This window comes from Varanus komodoensis, unplaced genomic scaffold (genome assembly GCF_004798865.1).
Source record: "Varanus komodoensis strain SLA01 unplaced genomic scaffold, ASM479886v1 scaffold10, whole genome shotgun sequence".
In the NCBI taxonomy this organism is placed as follows: domain Eukaryota; kingdom Metazoa; phylum Chordata; class Lepidosauria; order Squamata; family Varanidae; genus Varanus; species Varanus komodoensis.
In genome coordinates, this window is record NW_025335269.1 from 19,204,799 (window position 1) to 19,226,926 (window position 22,128).

The following is a 22,128-nucleotide window of genomic DNA, read 5'->3' on the forward strand; positions in this document are numbered from 1 at the left end:
TGGCACTCATTATGATGGCACTGAGAAAAGTAAAAATATGCAGGCAGCTGTTTCAATTCATACCAGCAGTTTCATCTCTACCAGGAGCAGGTCTTTTGAAATGCTTTTGCGTCTTAATTGCCCATTGAAGATAAGGCTAATCAAAAAAATATTGCATTGCAACAGGGACAGCTCAAAATAGGGATGCACAGATTTGACTTGATCTGTTCTGTCTACATTTCTTTGATTCTTTCTTTTTTTTTGTTCATTCGTTGATCGAAATTGATTTTTAAAGGGATGTATGAAAACTTCACTTGCACTAATATGTTAATGCAAGTGCAAAATTGCAAACTCCCAAAATGTTTTAAAAGGGCGGGTGGGGGCGCACACAGCTGAATCTGCAGAACAAATTCCTAGCAATCCAATCACTTTTGAATCCATTTGCAGATTTCTCTGATAGCCCTATTACAGCTTTATACTGCGGCTGAGAAACCCATACCCCTCCCCAGTCCCCCAACTACTGTGAGAATTATAGCTAAGCCCAAAGGAAAGAAAGAATTTTGATTGGGGTGGAAGATGACAGACCAGTCAGTTTGAACAGTCAGACCAGCAAGAAGTCTGGGATTGAAGGAAGCAGGTCTTGAACTTTATCATATTATTTGGGTCTCTCTCTAAGCAAATAATATTAAGTTGGGGTATATGCAAGGGAACTACAAAGGACCCAGATTACAAAATGAGCAAAAGTCCAGAAGCTTGTTTAAAAGCAAAAAGCTGGGATGACTTTGTAACATTTGTAATGGTGAATGGTGAGCCATGCAGAGGTTATTCTGGTCCCTTCACCAACTCCCAGCTGCTGTTCAACCCTTGAGTTGAGGTTCCTGTGCATCTAAATTCCTATGAGCTTTATTTGCCATGGGTTGTCTATGTACAGCCTCCCTGATGTTACTGTCTTGCTTTTCAAACTCCTCTGCATTAAAAGCAAGACTATGTCTTTCACATTTCTAGATCAGGCATTGTGACTGACCCAGTTTCGAAAGAAACTTGGACAGCAGTATTCTTCTAAGGCTAAAATGCTGTTGGGGTCATGCTTGAACAGATGGTGCTGACTTCCCAGTCTGGTTTACATAAGGAAAAGAATGCAGTGTAGATCTGTATTACATACTTTCAGAAGGTCAAGCTACAGCAGCTTCTGAAATGGATAATCCCAGGCATTCCAGTGGTTTGTAGGAGTGCTGGACTATGCGGTTATAAATTATGTGTATTTGAGAGGTGGATTCTAATCACTTGGTTTCTCATACAAAGCTGGCCCTGTCTGCAGGATGCTATTTGTCATGATTAATCAAAGGCTAATCTATTTTTATTGTCATAACTATTTTCCATAAATACTACTATTCTCCATCTGGCCTGTCACTGGCAAAAGACCAAAAGCAGATTTTTGACCAGACTGCTATATGCTAAAAATGGCTCAGTTCAGACATAGCCAAACCATGGTTTGTGATAACTATAGTTAAGAACACACACTCTGGTATGGATTTCTAGGTCCAAACGAAGCTAACCAGGTTTTAGGGATGCTTGTCTATTTTCATATTTCTTCCATTCAGCACACAGCTTCCATCTTTGAAGGGGAGCACAACTACAGCTTGTCAGTGGTTTGCATGTCAGCCTCAGACCATGGTTTGATGTCCTGGTTTGGCAGCCCCTCACAGACCATGGTTTGTGGGAAGGTTTGTAGTTATGTCCACATGTAGTCCCTGGAAAGGGTTTGTTCAATCACCACTTTTTTCCAATGTCAGTTCTGCTGAGCTGCTTCCCATGCCTGTATTTTACTATGAATGCAATAGCAAGCGATGGTTATTACCATCCCAAACACAATATTTTTGAATGGAATCAGTTCAGCTTTATATCTTCAAATGTTACATGCAGAAGCTGGCTTTCATACAAGAGAAATCTGGATAAGTATAACAAAGGGAATGTTGTCAGTATGCCTAATGGATATCCTTTTTTCCCTACCTCTAGGGGTGCTTTCAGGATGGATAATTGGAAACCGTTTTTAATTCTTATTGGTTTGACCACTCTGTGCTCCACTGATGACCAAATTACTGGTAATGTAATGCTCACACTTCCTTGGTACTGCATGAGATAGGTGGCAAAGTTCTGTGGTCTTTAATGTCAAATAATGATATAATGGGTATAATAATGGGTATAACTCACTGGTACAATTGAATTAATTATTGATTTATGTTAGGTTGTTTCTTTTATCTGACAGAGCTCAGGTATCTTTTTTTTTGTATCTTGTCATTGTGTGCTCATGCTGAAAAATGTCTGGCATTCTGGATTTCTTCAGAATTCGGCCTGACATACACTTCTTCTACTTTCTGCAACTGTCTTGTACAAAAAATCAAATTCTCCTAGCTCAATGATTCCCAATTTTTGGTCTGCAGATGTCGAATGACAACTCCCATCATTCCCAAAACCGCATGGATGATGGATGTTGCACTACAAGGGAATCTATGCTTGGTTACCACTGTCATGGAGAGATGATCATTTTCTCCTTCAAAATAAGCAAATATGAAACATGATAAGAGAGTCTCTAGAGCAGGTTATTATTGTGCCATCAGTCTGCTTCATGCTGGAACTTTGCAGAGGCTCCAAACGTTGTCATCTTACATTCATAGCAATTCCGCATTTTCCTGCTGCTTCTTCCATCTTTTTTTCTTTATTCTGTGCCCAAACTGACAAAAGGCAGAATTTCTGCACAATGCCTTTGGATTGTTAGAAGCATCCCATCTTCTGGAAGTTCCCCATCTTTTGTTTAGTATTTAGGATACAAGTTTTACTGAAAATTGCCATGTCTACCAATGCCACTAGGAGAAAAAGAGATTAATTAATTCTGAATTTGACTGAAATTTATTTTGCAAAACAAACAAGACCCCCCCAATTCCCCCAATGAAACCTAAAACCCTCTGAAATTATAAATTGGATTATGACCATAAGCACTTTTCTGGATTTGTCTGGTCGAGCAGCCTGTTCTTATCATTGGCCAGCCAGGTCTCTCCACAGAAAGCAGGGCATGAAAGCAATGGCGCTCTTGTCATTTGTTTTCAATATTTGTTGCTCTGAGATTTACTACCTCTGTACATGGAGGTTCAGTTTAAGTTATCATCATCAACAGATAGTATAGATGAAACCTTCATGAATGTGATTAAATGCATTTGAAAAAAAGCTACTTTGCATGTTTAGATTGAAAAGTCCTACAACCCTTGGTAATGCACAGTTGGAAATTGTAGGACTTCTCTAGTACTTACTTCATTGTCTAAACATGCACAGGATTGTGGCCTTAAGCTAATAATCATCACCCTATCTAGTGGATGTGAATTCCATAAGTTACATGAAGTTCTTTGTTCTGTCCATCTAGCATTGAATGAAAGTTTTTGCTAAGAATGAAAGAATGTTGTAATGTGTTGTTCCAGCCTGCAGAGAATCTGCTATTGCAGATATTATGTTTCTGGTGGATGGATCTTGGAGTATTGGAAAAGATAATTTTAACAGGGTACAAGATTTCTTATACACCCTTGTGGATAGTTTTGACATCGGAGAGGATAAAATCCAAATTGGACTGATTCAGTACACAGATCTACCCCACCATGAGTTCTTTCTGAACTTGTTCCTTCACAAGGAGGACATCTTAAAGAAAATACAGAATCTGCACTACAAAGGAGGGGGTACTAAAACTGGATTGAGCTTGAAGTTTATGTTGGACAACCAGTTTAATGAAATGGCTGGAAGTTGGCAGAATCAAGGTGTCCCTCAGATTGCAGTAGTGATAACAGATGGGCAAGCACAGGATAATATCAGTGAGCCAGCAGAAAAAGTCAAGCATGCAGGCATCACTGTTTATGCCATAGGCATTAAAGATGCTGTGTTTTCTGAGCTTCAAGAAATTGCAAGTGACCCAGATGAAGCCTATGTCTTTAATGTGGAAGATTTTGCTAGTCTTCAGAGTATATCCCAAAATATTGTTCAAATGCTGTGTACTACTGTAGAGAAAGCCACTCGACAAATCACCCAAGTTTTCCCAAGTTTTACAAGAATATCACTGTGTGTGTGTGTGTGTGTGTGTGTGTGTGTGTGTGAGAGAGAGAGAGAGAGAGAGAGAGAGAGAGAGAGAGAGAGAGAGGTCTTTTCCCTTTCTTTCTGTAAACAGATTTCACTCACAAAAAACTTTTCAGCTTAACATGTAGTGTTAGTGTTTTTCCATGTTTACTTGAGCACCAACAAGTTGGTCCAAAAAATGGTCTTCTTTTGGAGAGAATATGTTTTAGGGCTTTTCTCATGTTCTTCTGGGGCCAGTAAAAATAATAGTAGAAATGGCTCCTTTCAAGTGCACAGAAAAAGCCAGCATAAAGGAACTTTGGGGCATGTCATTCCTAAGAGGCCATAGCTCATAGGAAGTCAAACACTTTGTCTTGCAAACAAGAAGTCCTAGAGTTCAATTATTCCTTAAGCAGGCCTAGAGAGTGGCTGTGTCTGGGAAATCTCTGGGAAAGTCCGATTTCAGAATGCTTTAACTTTGAAGTTCTATATTTAAAAAGTTCACAGTCTGGTTCTCCACCCATGCAGTACAATGAAACAATCATAGTAGAAATATGGTGGGGACTACTCCCTCTCTGGGAGAGTGTGCAAGCAACCATAGGATATTGTGGATTCCCCTCAGTGATGCTTAAAACTTTATCTCAACCAGAAAAGCTCAGAAAAGATCAGGCTGAGTTTCCACAGGATCTTATTAGGAGTGGAGATAAGACACACACCCATTTTGAAGGAAAGGTATACAACTTTATCACAAGATAAAAGCAAGAAAAAAGGCAACCAGGTAAAAGAGATCTTACCACTAGAGTATCTCACCCCCTCTAGGGCTACACACAGAATTACAAGAGTATACAGAAATCATAGACCATTGCAGTAGAATTTCTTATACATGGTTCCTCTATTAGAAAAATGCACTAAGTGCAAACCCATGACAAGCTCAGGTGTTTCCAGTAACAGCAGGTTATACCAGTGCCAAATGCAATATGGAAAAAAAAAAAAGATTTACTCAACAGATATTTAGAGAAGCAGACACAAGGGAAGAGGCAGATGGCAATACACTGGGTTTCAGGGTTTCACCAAACCTGCTTGCAATTGAGACACTGCTATTCTTCAGGTTTCCCTGTGTAAATTGCTTGGGGCACCTTGACTTGGCTCAAGTCCTAGACCTGATCAGCAACTTGAGGAATGCAAACATTACAGAACCGACAACCTCAGATGTTCTTGGCCAGCAGAGTAACATAACTTGGTATACTATGCACAAATAGGCTTAACACGTCCTAAAACTCTGGAAACTCAATAGAAATAACTTGATTTCTTAGGGTCAGGATCTAAGGGTAAACCTTTATACTAGGCCTTCTAAGCCTAGTGAAAAACAAACCACAGGGCACTAGGACATGAAGGCTCATATTACTCTGTTATATGTTCAAAGAAGAATTAATACTGCAGCACATACTCCCTGTTGTTCCAAACCTCATCTAACCTTAAAACTGAGATAATAATGTCATTCCATACCTCCATTCTGTTCCTTAATAAGCAGCTTGGCTCACTCATATAATATCCCTTCTTTCTTGAAGGTTGAATCTGATCATGCCTACAGACAGACCTTATGAACTTCCGTAGGATAAAATGAGTCAGAAAATTGAATTTTAAAGAAAAACTGCATGCATTTTATGGCATACCATATACGAGACCTTCCCCCAATCTGAAACAACAAAGGGCATTCTCAAAGATGCTGCACTAATGCAGAAATTGGATCATATAGTTTAACCCTGGCAAAGTTTATGAAAAAGAAAATATGCAACATGTATCAAACCATAGGAGGTGACTCATCAAAATGTGAACTTGTATAAATAAGTCATCAATTTCTTTTTCTACCTCAAAATCAGCATAAACTATCCTCAAGCAAGCTGATCTCTTCTACTTGGCCAAATTTCAGATCAAGCTTTTGAACCATTTTATGGGCATAACCTGTGGGACCTACTGCCCCCATCAATTTCTAGGTATTACAGCAGAATATGAATAGAGAGCCAGTACAGGGTGGTAGTTAGAGTGTTGAACTGGGGACTTGGAAGATCTACTAGTTTCTGCTTAACTGTGAAACTCACTGGGTGACTTTGGCTCAGTCGCTCATTCTCAGCTTTACTGACCTCACAGTGTTGCTAGGGGAATGAAAAAAAATGGAGTGAAGGAGGCCTATGTAAGCCTCCTCAGGTTCCGTGCAAGAGGAAAAAGGTTGGGAAATAAATGTAGAATAATAATAATAGTTTGACCCACCCTCAACATAGTGTCTTGTAGGTCAAACAGCCATTTCTGGCTTTCATATTCTGCAGCATCTTATCAGCTGTCAGTTCCATAATCAGAGAAGGGAATTTGTGGCATGGTAAGAACATAATCCAAGATTCTCTAGTCCAGTAAGATGTGTTCACTCACAACAGTTAGGACAGTGTTGTGCTGACTGTGCTAAAATCTTCTTCCAATTTCCTAGAAGTTTCCTTCACTCTTTTCATTGAGGTTTTTTGAAAGGTGGACAAGTGTGCTGTGTATGTTTCCTTTCAATTACACATCTCCCCATTGGGCTGCAGTACCCCTTAGTCTGGCTCCCTGCACTTCCTGATCCAAAAAGTACCAAGAGAGGCGGTCTTATCCTGAGCTTGAAATGATGCATGAAAATCCATGGAGTCTCTGGACTGCTGCAGAAGGAACTGTACAGTGAAAGAGAAGACAAGCTCACACACACCACTCAGCCACTTCGTAACCCACAGAAATGTCACTAGAAGTCCCTTCTCCTTTTAGCATATTTTTGAACACAATTTATTTTCTATCAATTTGAATGAAATTGATTGTAAAAAATACAAAAGACATTTTCAGAACAACTGTGAGAACATGAGTGTTTTTTAAAGACTCTAGTCCTATACCTGGGAATAATTCCCACAGAATTCAAGGTGTCTTACTCTGGGTAGATATATATGGGAATCCACTGCTTATCTTAAGATATGTCATTTCCAAATGCTGTTCCTATAATATATAAAACTGCCAGTATTCAGCAGAATTTTAGCCAAGTGTAGAATTTTAGCCAAAATTCAAAATACAAACAGTTCGAGAAGTACAAAACATGATTTTAACATTATACATGAACATAACATCTTTTCCCCACCACAGTTTTCTGGTTTCAGCAAAGAGCTGGTTCTGAGATAGCCAGTGCTTTTTTTTGTCATAGAACTCACCGGAACGGAGTTCCAGCACCTTTTTTTGACAGATTTTCCAAGTTTTAAAAATAACTTTTGAAAATTTGATGTTTGGTCCATGTGGCATGCGTACTTCACACTGGTTGTGATGGCGCTGCTTGGCTTGTGGTGCTGCTTGGCTTGTGATTGGTCGTGTGGTCGTGCGCTGAGTGCTTACTGCAGGCGGCGATGGTTATGTTTCGTTATACAACTGACGTGTGTGGGTGTGTGTACAGCGATTGACTACGTGCAAAAGGTAAATAATTTCATGAGTTCTGGCACCGTTTTTCTTACAAAAAAAGCACTGGACATAGCATTTTCTTTCACAGGAGTACTTTCTGAAAGAACAGCATATTGAAATAGTCATGGATCTCCTCACTTGGGAGCTCTTCACTACAGAGCTATGTAGAAACATCCATGATTAGGATGCTAGTCTGATGTTAGCTGCTGTTTCTTTCTTATGGCTCTCTGTCAGTATCATCCCAGAAGTATTTTCACACAGAGAGAAAGTTACTGTGCTGGAATAGGTTAATGGGAACTATAATTTAATAGCATGTTTCATAAAATGTCAAAGGTCAGTAGCAGGCCTGCCAGCAACTCAGCTTGAGAAATATCAGATTGAAAAGCTCCATAGGACAGTTTCCTGTATTCTCTGGTTTTGCTGCTTGCATGGGAATTAAAAACAGTGGAAGTGCTTAACACATTGCAAGACACAAAATATGTCTGGAATGCCATACTGGGCCTGGTATTAAGACTTCTCTTTTGACCGAATTCCGTCCTCTGCTGTGCAGCCCAGCCAATAGGATTTGGAATTACATTTCTGGTTCTAGCTCAGGGAAATAACTTGTTGGTGCTTCTCTGTGGGATCGGACTAGTCTATGGCCCCTGGTAATTTGTTGGTGTCCCCGCTCCCAAACTCTATGTACAGAAGCTGACTGGGCTTACAGCTGAATTAGCACTGGTAATTCCATTGTAACTGATGGCAGCAACTAACTTAGCGGGCGAAGGAAAGGTTATATGGTACACAGTGGAGGCCTAGAACTGTGTATCAACTGCAGGTTGCAGTCTGAATTCTTAAGGAGACATCTGTGATGCTGAGCCTATTTGGGGGGTAGGGGTCAGGAATGAGGATAGCTTGATTAATGTTTCCGAGCCACCATACTCCTGTGTGGCACACACAGCTTTGTCTTCCAGCATCTCACTGCTCCTGGTATGGTAAGGCATGCCATGGCAGACTAAGGCATTAGGAAAAATTGGTTCCTATTCCTAATGCTGGGACAAGAGGAAATACTGGCCATTTGAGTAGCAAGTTGTGAAGAATGTTATGGCTCTACCCTGACTCATCTGGAATGGGATGCTGCCTTAATAAGGAATAAAGAAGCTCCTGGCTCCAATCATATTTATTTGCATTGCATGAAAATTAAATCCACCTGGGGAGAAAAAAAATCCAGTTGGGTGGACCAAGTAGCTATCAGGTTGTGTTTGAGTTTGAAGCCAGAAAAAACCTCAAACTGAAAAAGACTAACTAATCCCTTCCTTCTCTCTCCCTGCCCTTTTTTAATTTCTTTTTCATTTAGTGTGCCAAAAAGCTACTGTGGCTGACATTGTCTTTTTGGTGGACAGTTCAACCAGCATTGGTCTGGAGAATTTTGAGAAGGTGAAAGATTTCCTCTACACTCTGATTTCCAGCTTTTATATAGGCCATGACCAGATTAGAATTGGGCTGGCCCAATATAGTGATATCATCTTTCCTGAGTTTATGCTAAACAAATACTCTTCAAAAGATATCATTTTGGAACACATAAAGCATTTGACTTTCCGAGGAGGAAGCTCTTACACAGGGGCTGCTTTGGATTTTATCACCACAGACTATTTTATTGAAAGTGCTGGGAGCAGAGCTCAGAAGAACATTCCTCAAATGGTCATTCTGTTCACAGATGGAGGAGCTACTGATGAAGTCAAGCTTCCAGCTAGCAAACTAAGGGCAAAGGGGATCTCAATTTATGTGGTGGGAGTTGATATCCAGAACACTACTGAGCTCAAGGAAATGGCCAGCAAGCCGTTTAATAAGTTTCTGTTTACTATTGACAATTTTGATCTTCTACAGGATCTTACTAGTAGTCTTCTCCAAACAGTTTGTTTTGATGTGAAAAGCCAGATTGAAGGTAAGTAAAATTGCTGACCTGGGGTGACAAGTGTACCAGGCAATGCTTTGCTGCTTTTCCAGTGTTAAATTTACTACAAGGATGTGCTTTCTCTTATTTTTCTGAGTGATATTGTATTAGCTGTATTAGAAGACTAAAAGGGAACCTGACATATAAATTACCTGGAAATAAATTCAAGGATTAGATCATACAGTTTTTTAAAAGTTGAATTTGTGCACAAGAAAATCAAGACCGGAGGTTCACAATCATTAATTTAAGACTCAATCCTGCATACATTTAGACAGAAAAAGATCTTACCCTGCTCAGCATTCCTGCATCTACCAGGCCATATTCCCCTGTGACCAAGTTGGTCTATCTAAAGATGCACAGGATTGCACCCTTACTCATGTGGCCTACTTTACTTTTAAGTCATAGTACGGGGTGGACAAACTTGCTCAACAGAAGAGCCACATGTGGTAAATGTCAGAGGTTTGACAAGCGGGTGCCTTTGGGCAGTGGTGGCAGGTGGCTAGTGGGCACCCATGAGTGTCCATGGCAACAAGTGGCAAGCCACAAAATCAACACAAGAGCTGCATGCAGCTCCCGAGCCTCAGTTTGGCCACCCCTGCCATAGTAGTTGACCAAAGCTACAATGTACATTCAGGTAGAACAATGCCCTACAACTCCCAGCGTCCCTCCAGGCAACCAGCTGGCTGAGGCATGCTGGGAATTGATCTTTTCTGCCTAAGTATGCATATGATTGTACCCTAAGTTTTCTTTCTTTTAATTATCATTTCAACCTTGTAAGACAGGGCCTCTTAATTTTCACTGCACAGGGGAGAAGCTGAGGCAGTGAGAGACAGATTTGTGCCCCTTCCCCCCAAAAACCAAGTCAGAATTTAAATCCAGGCCTTAAATATTAAAGCTGCTCCACAAAATCTCCGACCTGAATTAATTCAAATTCAGGCTAAGGGTGCCTCAAAGGGCCAAACTAAACATATTGTAGGTGATCTATAAATGCCTCTTCCAAAGTATTTTTCTTGGGTTAAAAGCAGCTGTGGCTGGGACATGGCTTTTGGATTATGGCTCTGGTGTTGAGGGAATGAGGATTTCCCATTCTCCCTTATGCTGTTTCTCAGATTTAAACTGTGTACACTGTAGCTACTATTAACTGAAGTAGAGTTGGGTGGGGAGGAGACTTATCTTTTGCATGTCTTTTTCCTCCCCAACTTTAATAACTGATTGCAGGGAGGCAGTTGCATCAGAAAAACATTTACAGTATTGGAAATGGTTGCCACCATGGCTGCCACCATGGCCCCAAATCAAGTTCCTTCCCCATGGCTGCTTTTAAGTGAAGAAAAGGCCTAGCTTGTCTCGAATTGTCTCTTGACTGTCAATTCTGAATGGACAACAAAGGACAGATCCACAATTGATCCATAATTGATCTTCTCATAAATTCTCAGAAATATCCAGTGTCAGTGAGTATATGGAAAAGGAAGTGCTCTAGCATAGACTTTTGCTTTGTCATAAAACAAAGACCAGGTTCTGCTGTTGTGCTTCAATGGCTCGTATCTCAGCAAAAAGTGCTTCAGAACAACACAGAGGGATTGCCTGAATAGCATCTCTGTATTAAAAGCAAAGTCCATACTCATTTTTAAGGTGTTCTTGGCCGTAGAAGTCTAGAAGGTTGGTATGGCTGGAAGGATGGAATGTTGATAGCTGCAAAGGGAATATGAAGGGATCCACCACAGGAACCAGCTGTGGGTGGGCTACAGGAACAGATAGCATTCCAGAGGAAGCAAGGAAAGTGCAAACTAGGATCCAAATATTTATTTGTTTAAAACACCATGAAGAACAAAGTTGAAACAGATCATGCTGACAGTAATAAGTAAAGTTATTGTAAAAATACTCAAGCTTTCAAATAGTCACAACTGATGCAAATTTAAAGGAGGTCATATTTTCCATTGCTGTATTCCCTTGGAACTCCTCTGGAAGGTTGCTTGTCCATCTGGCCGTCTGTCTTTCTTTTCTGATGAGAGTAGCCAGGAAGAGTAGCTTCTCTTCCATGTGTGGGAGAATCTCTGCCTTCCCTACTACTCTTCCAGTGCCAGGAAGAGCAGTCGTTCTTTTTGCTGCAGCTAGACTCTCCATCACATCCCTCTGATTAGAGATAAGGGTGGACTTGGCTTTGTTTGTGCAGCAGGTGCTTTCCTACTTTCTCCCTCCAGCCATTCCCACACTTACAAATGTCAGTTTAATGCAACTTAGTCACCTTTACAGTAGGTTCAAATGATAAACATTACTTCTGATAGAACTACTTCGGGCATACTCCATCACTTCCTGAGTCATCCTTTAATAACTATCAAGATGTTTAGGAATGGATGAGCCATCAGCTTGCAATGCCTATAGCCCGTCTTTGGGTCACAGGAGGTAGGACTAGACAGATACCTCTTTGGATGATGTAGGCCCTTGTTCTGATGATGCTTACTTTTGATAATGTAGCTAGCCAGCACTCTAAATGGCCTTGATTTTATTTCAAGTTTAAGTCCTTAATCTGATCAAAGAGCTGTTTATCCTTTTAGGACTGCCATTGTGTTTGCTTTTAGTCTGAGGAGCACAAAAATAATGTGATGGTATTTGTTAATTGCATTGCAGCACTGTGTGTGCAACCTCCCCGCACTGCAAGTACAATTTAACCAAATGAAAATGCACTAAGTAAATAATTATTTCCATGAAAATAAGTGCTTATTTATTTATTTAGGAGACTTCTATGCCGCCCCATTCGCCAAAGCTTTGGGGCGGCTCACAACCATAAATAAACTTCAAAATAGAATAATATAAATTAACAATATAAATTAAGTCGCCCTGGCCAAAGAATAAAATGAATAAATAATATTAACAATTAAAATAACATTTGAATAAAAAGGTCTTCGCCTGGCACCAAAAAACAAATAATGACGGTGCCAGGCGGACCTCTCTGGGGAGCGCATTCCATAGATTGGGCGCCACCGCAGAGGAAGCCCTCCTCCACTTACCCTCCTAATTTCCTTCACGGAGGGTTCCCAGAGAAGGGCCTCTCCCACAGATCTCAAGGGGCGGGCGGGCATATATGGACGTAAGCACTCCTTCAGGTAACCAGGACCCAAACCGTTAAGGGCTTTATAGGTCATCACCAACACCTTGAATTGGGCCCGGACTTCAATGGGAAGCCAGTGAAGCTGACGGAGGGCTGGAGTCATGTGAACATAACGCCCAGTCCCCGTCAGCAGCCTGGCAGCTCTATTTTGAACCAATTGAAGTATCCGGACTGTCTTCAAGGGTAGCCCCACGTAGAGCGTGTTACAGAAGTCAAGTCGGGAAGTCATCAACGCGTATGTCACTGTCGCCAGGCAGTCGTACTCCAGGTAGGGGCGCAGCTGATGGATCAGCCGAAGCTGAAAGAAAGCACTCCTTGCCACCGCTGTCACCTGAGCTTCCAGTGAAAGCTCTGGGTTGAGGAGCACTCCCAAGCTGTGAACCTTGTCCCTAAGAGGGAGTGCAACCCCATTCAGGACTAGGTTCAATTCACCCTCCCCGAAGCCCGATCTGCCAACCAACAGGACCTCTGTCTTGTCTGGATTGAGCTTCAGTTTATTGGCCCTCATCCAGCCCATTACCTCGGCCAGGCACCGGTTCAGCACAGCCACTGCCTCACCTGGATTGGTGGAAAACGAGAGGTAGAGCTGGGTATCATCAGCATACTGGTGATTCCGCAGCCCACACCTCCTGATGACCTCTCCCAGCGGTTTCATGTAGACATTAAACAACAAAGGGGACAAAATGGATCCCTGCGGTACTCCATGGCATAGCTGCCATGGCGCAGAGCCATAGTCCCCCAGCACCACCTTCTGGAATCGGCCATTGAGATAGAAACGGAACCACTGCAAAGCAGTGCCTCCGACCCCCAATCCCGCTAGCCTATCCAGAAGGATACCATGGTCGATGCTATCGAAAGCCGCTGAGAGGTCCAGAAGAACCAACAGGAATGCACTCCCCCTGTCCTTTTCCCTGCACAGGTCAGGGAGAAGGGTGTTCAAAAGGTGTTATAATTAAAATATAGGCTGTATCCTATATTGCTTTGTCTTTAAAAATATATACTATTTATTTTTCCTCTAGTATTTACAAAGCACTATGCTGATGTCATTTTCCTCTTGGACTCGTCTGATTCAATGGGATCCTTCAACTTCAAAAAGGCAAAAGAATTTGTTGCCAAAAATGTTGAACAACTAGATATTGGAGCTGATAAGTACCGGGTTGGCCTTGCACAATACAGTGGAGAAGGAAGAATAGAATTTTTTCTGAATACATATGAGAGGAAAGAAGACATTCTGAACCACATTCAGAGCAGCACTGAATTTATGGGCGGCAATGTGTGGACTGGAGCAGCCCTGCGCTTTCTGCGTGAAGTCTATTTTACTGAGGAAGCAGGAAGCCGATTCAGCCAAGGAGTCCCACAGTTTACAGTAGTTGTCACCTCAGCTACATTGGAGGATGATTTTAAGGAAGCTGAAGAAGAACTAAAAGAAATGGGAGTAAATGTTGTAACCGTTGACATTTTAGGTTCAGACATGAAACAAATGGGGGCAGCTGAAATTCCTGGCATTGGTGTTCAAACCAGTGAAGTGGAGATCGATCTGTTCCAGAAAAACATAGTAGACATTTTGGAAGTACCAGTTCAGCAACAGTATTACGATGCCATAGAGGCACAAGTGCCAGCAGGTATAATTACATCACTAGAGACATGATTGCTCATTAAGAGTTCAATCTATTGCCATCTGTACCTCGCTCCAAGTATCCAGTGCATGATGTGAGGTGCACTAATTTACACTGCTCTATACTTTTCCCATTGTACTTCATCTAAAAGGTCATTTTCTAGATGATAATGGTAGTGGTAATAACTATGGATAATTTTCAGGGAGCAAGTTCTCCATGAATTCAGTGAATACTCCTCACTGTGACAATGTGACTTTTCCGCAATTGAATTTTTCTTGAACTAGAATGTCACTGATTCTCAAAAGGGCCATAATATAGTCAGTATCTTCCTTAATGACCAAAGGCATTGTAAGGAGTGCTACTGGTCTGGCTTTAGTTACGCTGGCACAGTTCATAAATATTCTAATATCCATGGACTACTTTAAGTCAGCTATGTGACTGGTCTGGATCATAATGTTAACATTGTTATGACTGACCTTCTCTTTAGCTTCTGCATAGCAGGATAGGAAATGCTGCTTGTGCAGTGCTCAGATCTCAGTTCTGTGATGAAACTGGAAGTATCTGCAACAGCTTATTAGCAGACTGACAGCCTTGTTTAGAAAAACCCAGTGGAAGATAGTGTAAATTGTCCAGTTCTCCACTTTCCACCAGTCCTCCAGGATACCAAACACCCACCCAGGGTGGTTGACAGTGGGGCCACCCTTCACCAGCAGGGCAGTTTCTCCACCTCTCCACGCTTTGCACATTGCCCTTGCTATTACTGTTTGGATGGATGGCTATGCTTCAATAGTTAAATATTCAGACCAAAACCCTAAACACATTTACCTGGGAATAAATCCTGCTGCATTATCTTCTTAGTACTGATCACTTCTAGGATGATGCTGTCCCCATTTCTTAAAATTTATTTCTAACTTTGTAATCTGCTTATTTTGTGTACAGCTTGCTCCAGTGCCTCTGTGGCAGACATCGTGTTTCTTGTGGATGAATCCAGTCGGATTGGTCAAGGGAATTTTCATCTGATCAGGGTTTTTTTGCTCACGGTTATCAGTGCTCTGGATATTGCACCAGATAATGTTCGAGTTGCTTTAGTCCTCTACAGTGACAAACCAAGATTAGAGTTCAGCCTGGATACATTTGAAGATAAATCAGAGATTCTGAACTATGTGAAAAGACTGCCATATCGTGGGGGCCAAGCATACATGGGTGCAGCACTAGATTTCCTAAGCAAAAAGGTGTTTACCAAAGCAGCAGGGAGCAGGAAGAATCAAGGGGTGCAGCAGCTGGCAGTAGTAATAACGGATGGCCAGTCACAAGATAATTTCACTGAAATTGCATCCAACCTTCGACGTAGTGGTGTTACAGTGTATGCTTTGGGCATCCAAAATATCTCAGACAACAGTCAGCTACACAAAATTGCATCTTATCCACCCAGAAAACATGTCACCAACTTGGGATCTTTTTTGCAGCTATCAAACTTAAAGTGGAGGATCAAGAAAAGGCTTTGTAATGAGATAGTTACTCAGGCATTTGCCACTCCAGTGCAATTCCGCATCCTGAAGGAAGGTAAAAGACAGAACTGTGTCATGACCAGTCCTTAAAGCTTGTGCAAATATAAAGATACTCAGTGAATGTCTGGGAAGTTTCCTGGACTAACTGCTGGGGTATCCACATACATGCACAAACACAAACATTACCGGTTAGAGTAGAACTGGATGAGGGACAGGGTAATTGTGAATGAGAGGCATCTGAATCACAGTGGGTAGACCATCATACATAAGCCTCTCCACCTTGATTCTAGTTAAGCTCACTCAAGGACTGGTTGCCTGCTTTCCTCTTTCCTCCTCCTGGTCAGAGAAAAGCCCTTTAAAAGACCTGCTTTTGGAAACAGAAGGGGGATAACAAATGCAGAAGGCCCTTTCAGCTGGAAAAGGCACTCTTTTCTGCAGGCTATGATGGAGCTTATAGTCCAGCCCATTATCCTGGTGCAGGGATAGAAAGCAATGCCTGTCTCCTACAGCCAGGAGAGCAAGTATGGTGGGGCTTCTCTTGTCTGCTGCAGATGATTCTGCAACCAGAGGGCACCTTCTCTGGGCCTGTTTTTTTCCCACTGAGGAGGGGGCAGGAGAAGCAGGTGACAGTGAGCTGACTGGCAATAGTCCCATGCAAAGACTTCTAGTGAACAGCTGCCAGAGGAGATGCAAACATTTGCCATTAACTTCTGCAGGGTGCAATTGGTTCTGGGCTCAAGCACTTTTGTATTCACCCTTCACTAAATCAGTTGTTACAGTGGTGCGAATCATATATTACAGTGAGAGTAGTGTGAACTTGTTATGAAGTAAGAAAGTGGAGAGTGCTGAATTGTGTTGCTCCTGCCCTCCCTTTCCAGGCTGCTTCTCTTGGTTAGCTTTTTCTTTGGTGGGGACTGAAGACTGGCAATAGTTCTCACCAGAAGAAAGACCTCTGAAGATAAATAATTTTAGGGGCCAAAGCCTGATCCAAGAAGGGCCCAGCACCCCCTTCCCTGCTCATGTTGCTTGTTTGTATATTTATTTATTTATTTAGGATATTTGTAGCCCATCCATCACTTTAATCTCTGGACAGCTCGTTACACTTGTTCCCATTCCAGCATATAGGAAATGGATTTGACTGGCATTGGAACATGTCCCCCATTTTTGCTCTAATGTTTCCATGCCCACTGTGTCGAATGATCACTTGGCAGATGACTGTCTGCTGTGAATTCACCTGCTGCTCTAGGACATTAAGAAAAAAGCCCTACAACTCCCAACATGCCCCACCCATGGCTGGCCAGGGAATGCTGGGAGTTATAGGAACATTTTCCTGCCTGAACATCAAATGCTTGAACCTTCAGTAACATTCTCTTTCTGTTTGTTGGAATCAAACCCTTTTTGAGCACCCCATCTTCTCTTCTCTTTTCTGATTTATTAGGCTGTAAGGAAACTGAGCAAGCAGACATTTATTTCTTGATTGATGGGTCAGGCAGCATCTACCCAAATCCCTTTAATGACATGAAAGTCTTCATGAATGAACTGATCAGCATGTTCCAGGTTGGCACCAACAGAGTTCGTTTTGGGGTGGTTCAGTATGGGAGTAATCCCCAAACCGAGTTCATGATTAACCAGTACAACACAGTGCTGCAGTTAAAGGAGGCCATCAAGGTGATCCGGCAGATTGGTGGTGGCACCAGAACTGGGGATGCTTTAAAATACATGCTGAGCCTTTTTAAAAGGGCGACCAGGGAAAATGTTCCCCAGTTCCTCATCATCATTACAGATGGACAATCCGAAGACAAGGTGATCCAAGCAGCAGAGGAACTGCGAAAGGAAAATATTGTTATATATGCCATTGGTGTCAAGGATGCTAACAAAACAGAATTGGAAGATATAGCAGGGACTAAAGACAGGGTGTTTTTTGTGAATGAGTTTGATTCCCTGAAGACCATCAAACATGAGATTGTGCAGGAGATCTGCTCCCCTGAGGGTAAGGTGTTTTCCTAAATCAGAGTTTCTCAAACTTTGTAATAGCATGTTTTCTGATGGTTCCATTTCTGTATGCAAATATTGCTTGCATTAAATTAATGGCCCCAGTGGCATTTTGTTTCTTCACAAGTTATGTATCAGTTTCCAGCATTCTGACTCAAGGGAATTCATGTCAACATGAATCTCAGTTGTCATCCCAGTTATGACCATTTCTAGGCAGGAGTTATAACATGAGGATTATAGCAGCCAAGGCTTTATCTGCCATAATATGGCTGCTTTGTGCACACAGAGAAATTCCAACTGTGAGAGTACATTCAGATAAGTGATTGTCCCAAGTGCATTCACTCTGGTATAGTCTCCTGATGATGGTATCAGATGCTATTATGAAACATTTGAATTTGTGCTTTGTGTATGTGGATCAAGGCCAGAGTATGCGTAAGAAATTTTGATGTGGCTGTATGATGCAAGGAGCAAATTAGTTGTGCTGGGGCATACCTTGGGGTACTGCATGTTATTATTTGCATTTATTTCAGTACTGTGCAAATACTATCTTTCATTAAGCATTTAGCATCGGTCACAGGATGCATGACATATTTTCTGTATGTAAGTGAACCCTCAGTGAGTTTTGTACAATTTCTACCTTCCTAGACCAGGAGAGGAAGGAACTAGGACCTGATCATACATTTTCTTAAGTTGGTCTCTTGGCCAAACATAATGTCATAGAAAAAGTCTCCACCAGTTTTCAGCATTGTCAGTAGGCTTGACAGTAGAGAAATGTTACTGTCTTTCATATTATAGTTAATATGATATAATATAGTTAATAGTAGCTATCTCCCTGGCTCAGCCAAGATACAAAATCTAGGGCTATAGTCCTATAGTCACTTACTTAGGAGTAAGCTCCCAGTGAACATATTGGGACTTACATTTGAGTAAACATGCACAGTTGGAAAGGGGGTCTTGCACTTGGTTTACTACAAGGCCAGATCTTGTTAGCAACGGTTACTTCTTGTTTTGCTATTAACTCACTTTGGATGGGACATCCTCCAAACCCATGGAATATTTTTTTCAGGATAACTTTGCTGCATAAAGAGAACTAAGCAAAGCTTTTAGTCTTCTGCTTAGACAGTTTCAGAAGAAACAGGTTGTGGTTTGGCAAGCCACGAAGTACAGCTGCATTTCTTACAATAATACTGCAATATAGCTAAGAATACACTTTAGATACAGTATAATTTAATTAACTTCAGTGACACTGATCTTGTGCTAAGTCTAATGGAGTCATCTGTCAGAAGAAGAAATGGTTAAGTGTGACCTTGTTAAAACAGTGTATATAGATTCATGATACTTTGGAAAAATAGGTTGGTAAGTAGTTTGCCAGAGGCAAAAGTTGAGTGGGCAGCTTATTAGAACTATACCCCAGGAGAAACCTGTAATCTTTAAGAATATGTGTTTTCGTAATCGTCCACTGATCCAGTTGCCATGGAAGAATAGTCTAAAATGTAATTGACTGTGTTCTTAGCTATATTGAGTGTTGAGACTGACATTAAGATCCTGTTAAGCAACTATGAGTGCTGCAAATGGTAAAAGGCAGCTGTTCATTGGCGTGGCCTTGGCCTCCAAAAGGCATCTGTAATATATTGCTTTATTAATCTTCCAAAAGATGCTTGAGCTTTGTTGAATGTCTGAGGCATGCATAAGGAACCCCAGACCTGGGGGCTAAATCTAGCCCTTCAGGGTTCTTAAAGGGTCCCAAGCACCAATAGTTTGCTTCCTGACTTTTGCACAGGGTTTTTTCCCCTCTCTAGAAAGCTCTAAAAGACTGAAATAACTCTCCCAAGGCTTAGCTGCTGACAGTAAGAACTTTATGCTATAATACTCCATGAAGTTTGCATTATTTTGAAACACACCTTTGCCTTTGACCTCATGGACCACTGGAATGTTCCTTCTGAGAGCTTCTCTGAAACACAATTTTTCATCCCTGGTATAAGGGAACCATGTTCAACAGCCACAAAGCATTCTTTTCTGTGCATCTTTGCAAACCAAATCTAGCATGTAGACTGCATTGCTAAAAGAGTGCTCTCACAACAGCTTCACCTACTGTCTAAACTCACATGTAGTAAGAGGCCACACTTGCCGCTTTCTGAAACTTGACATGACCAAGTGGCTTGGCATGATCATATGAATGCTTTCCCAGGATTGTCCACTATATGTTGAAAGCAAGTTCTCTGTGTGATGTACATGCAACTGCCTCAGCATATGCTGGGGGAAGACACTATTTCAGCTCTTCCCAACTTGGTGCCCTCTAGATGTTTTGGACGTCAACTCCCATCCCATCCCATCCCGTCAGGGCCAGTCAAGGTCAGGATGCTGGACACATCTGAACAGAAGCTGGTTGGGGAAGGTTGCACCATATGCTGGGACACATGCCCATGTGTCCTTTGACTAACATGTGTCTGAGATAATTTGTCAAGAATTCTGCCACAAGATTTATAGCAGAAATTATAGAGAACTGAGGTACTAATATTTTCAGTAATGCTAATAGCCAATGGATTGAACATCAAATTATTGTCCAATATTTTATGCATTTGCCAAACAAATCCTAACTCCTACACAAAGTATGCAGCATGGCTATTTGTTTCAGATTGGAGTGGAAATTAGAAACAATCTGAATTCTTTCATATCGGAGTGGAAATCATTAATTTTGTATTCTCTGAGGGAAACTGGGAAGAAATTCTGTTTTGTTTAAACAACGGAAGCTCAGAAATGCAAAGCTGAGCCACAGTCCAGGTTCCGGACAAACTCTATTAATTTCCCTAAAGTCACAGAAATATTCCTTTGTTGTCAAGGTGCAGCTCAACATGTAAACAACCCACACATTCACGAGCAATAAAACTAAAGTCCATTATTGCTACTTGTCTACAAGATTTACAACTCTATAGATAAGCTCTTCTGTTGAGGTCTTTGGAATGCTGATGTTAATCCTCTAGTGGTGTCTCTCCCCGAGCCCACGTGGGACTAGCTGTCCTGGTCACGCCTTTGTTCCCTCTGGCGTAACAAGGCCTGCCTTTGCTCGTACCTCCTCAGAATTCCACGATTGGTTGCTAGGGAAAAGTCTATTACGCCCCCTGCGTCTCCTGTGTCATGTTCAGGAAGTTCAGCAGCCTGCTCTGACTCCTTCTGAGTAGAACTTCTAGTGTCTTTTCCCTCAGGGCTCTCTTGCTTTGATGTGGGCTCGGGTGTTTGCTCAATGGGCAGGGAGTCAGGGGGAGGTGCAGCTTTCTGCTCAGCCACCCCCAAGCTAGGTTGCGGGGTTGGCTTTTGGATACAAGGTCCCAAGCACAAGACCTCCCCGTGAGGTGCTGTCTCTGTCGGGGCTTCAGGCACAACACTTGTCCACTTTATCAAACAAAGAATATTAGTCTGTGTATATTGATGAAAAGACACTGTTGAACTTAATGATCTGGACCATATGAGTACTCTATTACTATGATTAATTATTAATTAATCATCTTTGTTTAGCACTTTTGCCCATCTCCCTCTCTTTCATTTTCAGCCTGTAAAAACTTGAAAGCTGACATTATTTTGCTAATCGATACTTCGGAAAGTATGAATCGAGTTCAGTTTAACCAGACACTGGGATTCATTCATTCGATCGTCAATATGTCTGATGTTGGGGTTGATAAGGTACAGATAGGCCTGCTCCAGTTCAGCTCGAATCCAAAAGAAGAGTTTCCACTCAAGAGACACAACAACAAGGCTGACCTGAGGAAAGCTATATCTGAAATGAAGCAGCTTAAAGAAGGAACGAAGACTGGGAAAGCGCTAGACTTTGCCTCTCCTTACTTTGATGAATCCAAAGGAGGGCGCTCAGGAGTAAACCAGTATTTGATAGTGGTCACAGATGGTGAATCTGATGATGAAGTGGAAAGACCTGCCAAATCTCTTAGGAACAAAGGAGTTGTAATATTTGCCATTGGAATATCAAAAGCAAACACATCCCAGCTGAGGGAGATTGCTGGTAGTCAGGATAAAGTGTATTCTGAGGATGATTTTGTTTCCCTCATGCCTTTGGACAAGAAAATATTCTTTAGAATTTGCAACCCTGAGGAAGGTAAGTGGCTGCAGCAAAACCATGAAGCTCTCTACTTCAGGAGGGTTTGTCTCATTTACTCCCTGCTTTCTATTGTCTAGCCAAGACTTTTAAAAACTTGAAGCAGGTATTGTAAGGGCTGGTTCTACCATTGGGGAGCAGGAGCAAGGTGCTAGGAGTGCAAAGCTCAGTATACCACAGGATTTGCATCCCCTAAAAGAGCCTGTTTCCCTGAAGTACATTGTCCCTTTTGCCAGTGTTGAAATATGATTTTAATGTCAATCCAGTTGGCTTTTATATCTGGAATGAGGAAGGCATCATCTTGTCTTCTGCCTCAGGAAGCAAATTTTCGAGCTCTT

At 41.7% G+C, this 22,128-nt stretch overlaps 1 protein-coding gene across 3 annotated transcripts in view; it reads left to right on the forward strand.

Moving 5' to 3' along the window:
• Positions 1 to 22,128, forward strand: part of LOC123036423 (collagen alpha-6(VI) chain-like) — an 82,784-nt gene that overhangs the window by 5,184 nt on the left and 55,472 nt on the right. For all 3 annotated transcript variants that reach the window (XM_044455670.1, XM_044455678.1, XM_044455685.1), the window contains exons 3-8: positions 1,996 to 2,081; positions 8,867 to 9,454; positions 13,589 to 14,191; positions 15,125 to 15,748; positions 17,132 to 17,683; positions 21,233 to 21,790. In XM_044455670.1, the coding sequence (XP_044311605.1) occupies positions 2,009 to 2,081; positions 8,867 to 9,454; positions 13,589 to 14,191; positions 15,125 to 15,748; positions 17,132 to 17,683; positions 21,233 to 21,790 (2,998 nt within the window). In that variant the 5' untranslated portion in view covers positions 1,996 to 2,008. The remainder of the gene's footprint in view (positions 1 to 1,995; positions 2,082 to 8,866; positions 9,455 to 13,588; positions 14,192 to 15,124; positions 15,749 to 17,131; positions 17,684 to 21,232; positions 21,791 to 22,128) is intronic.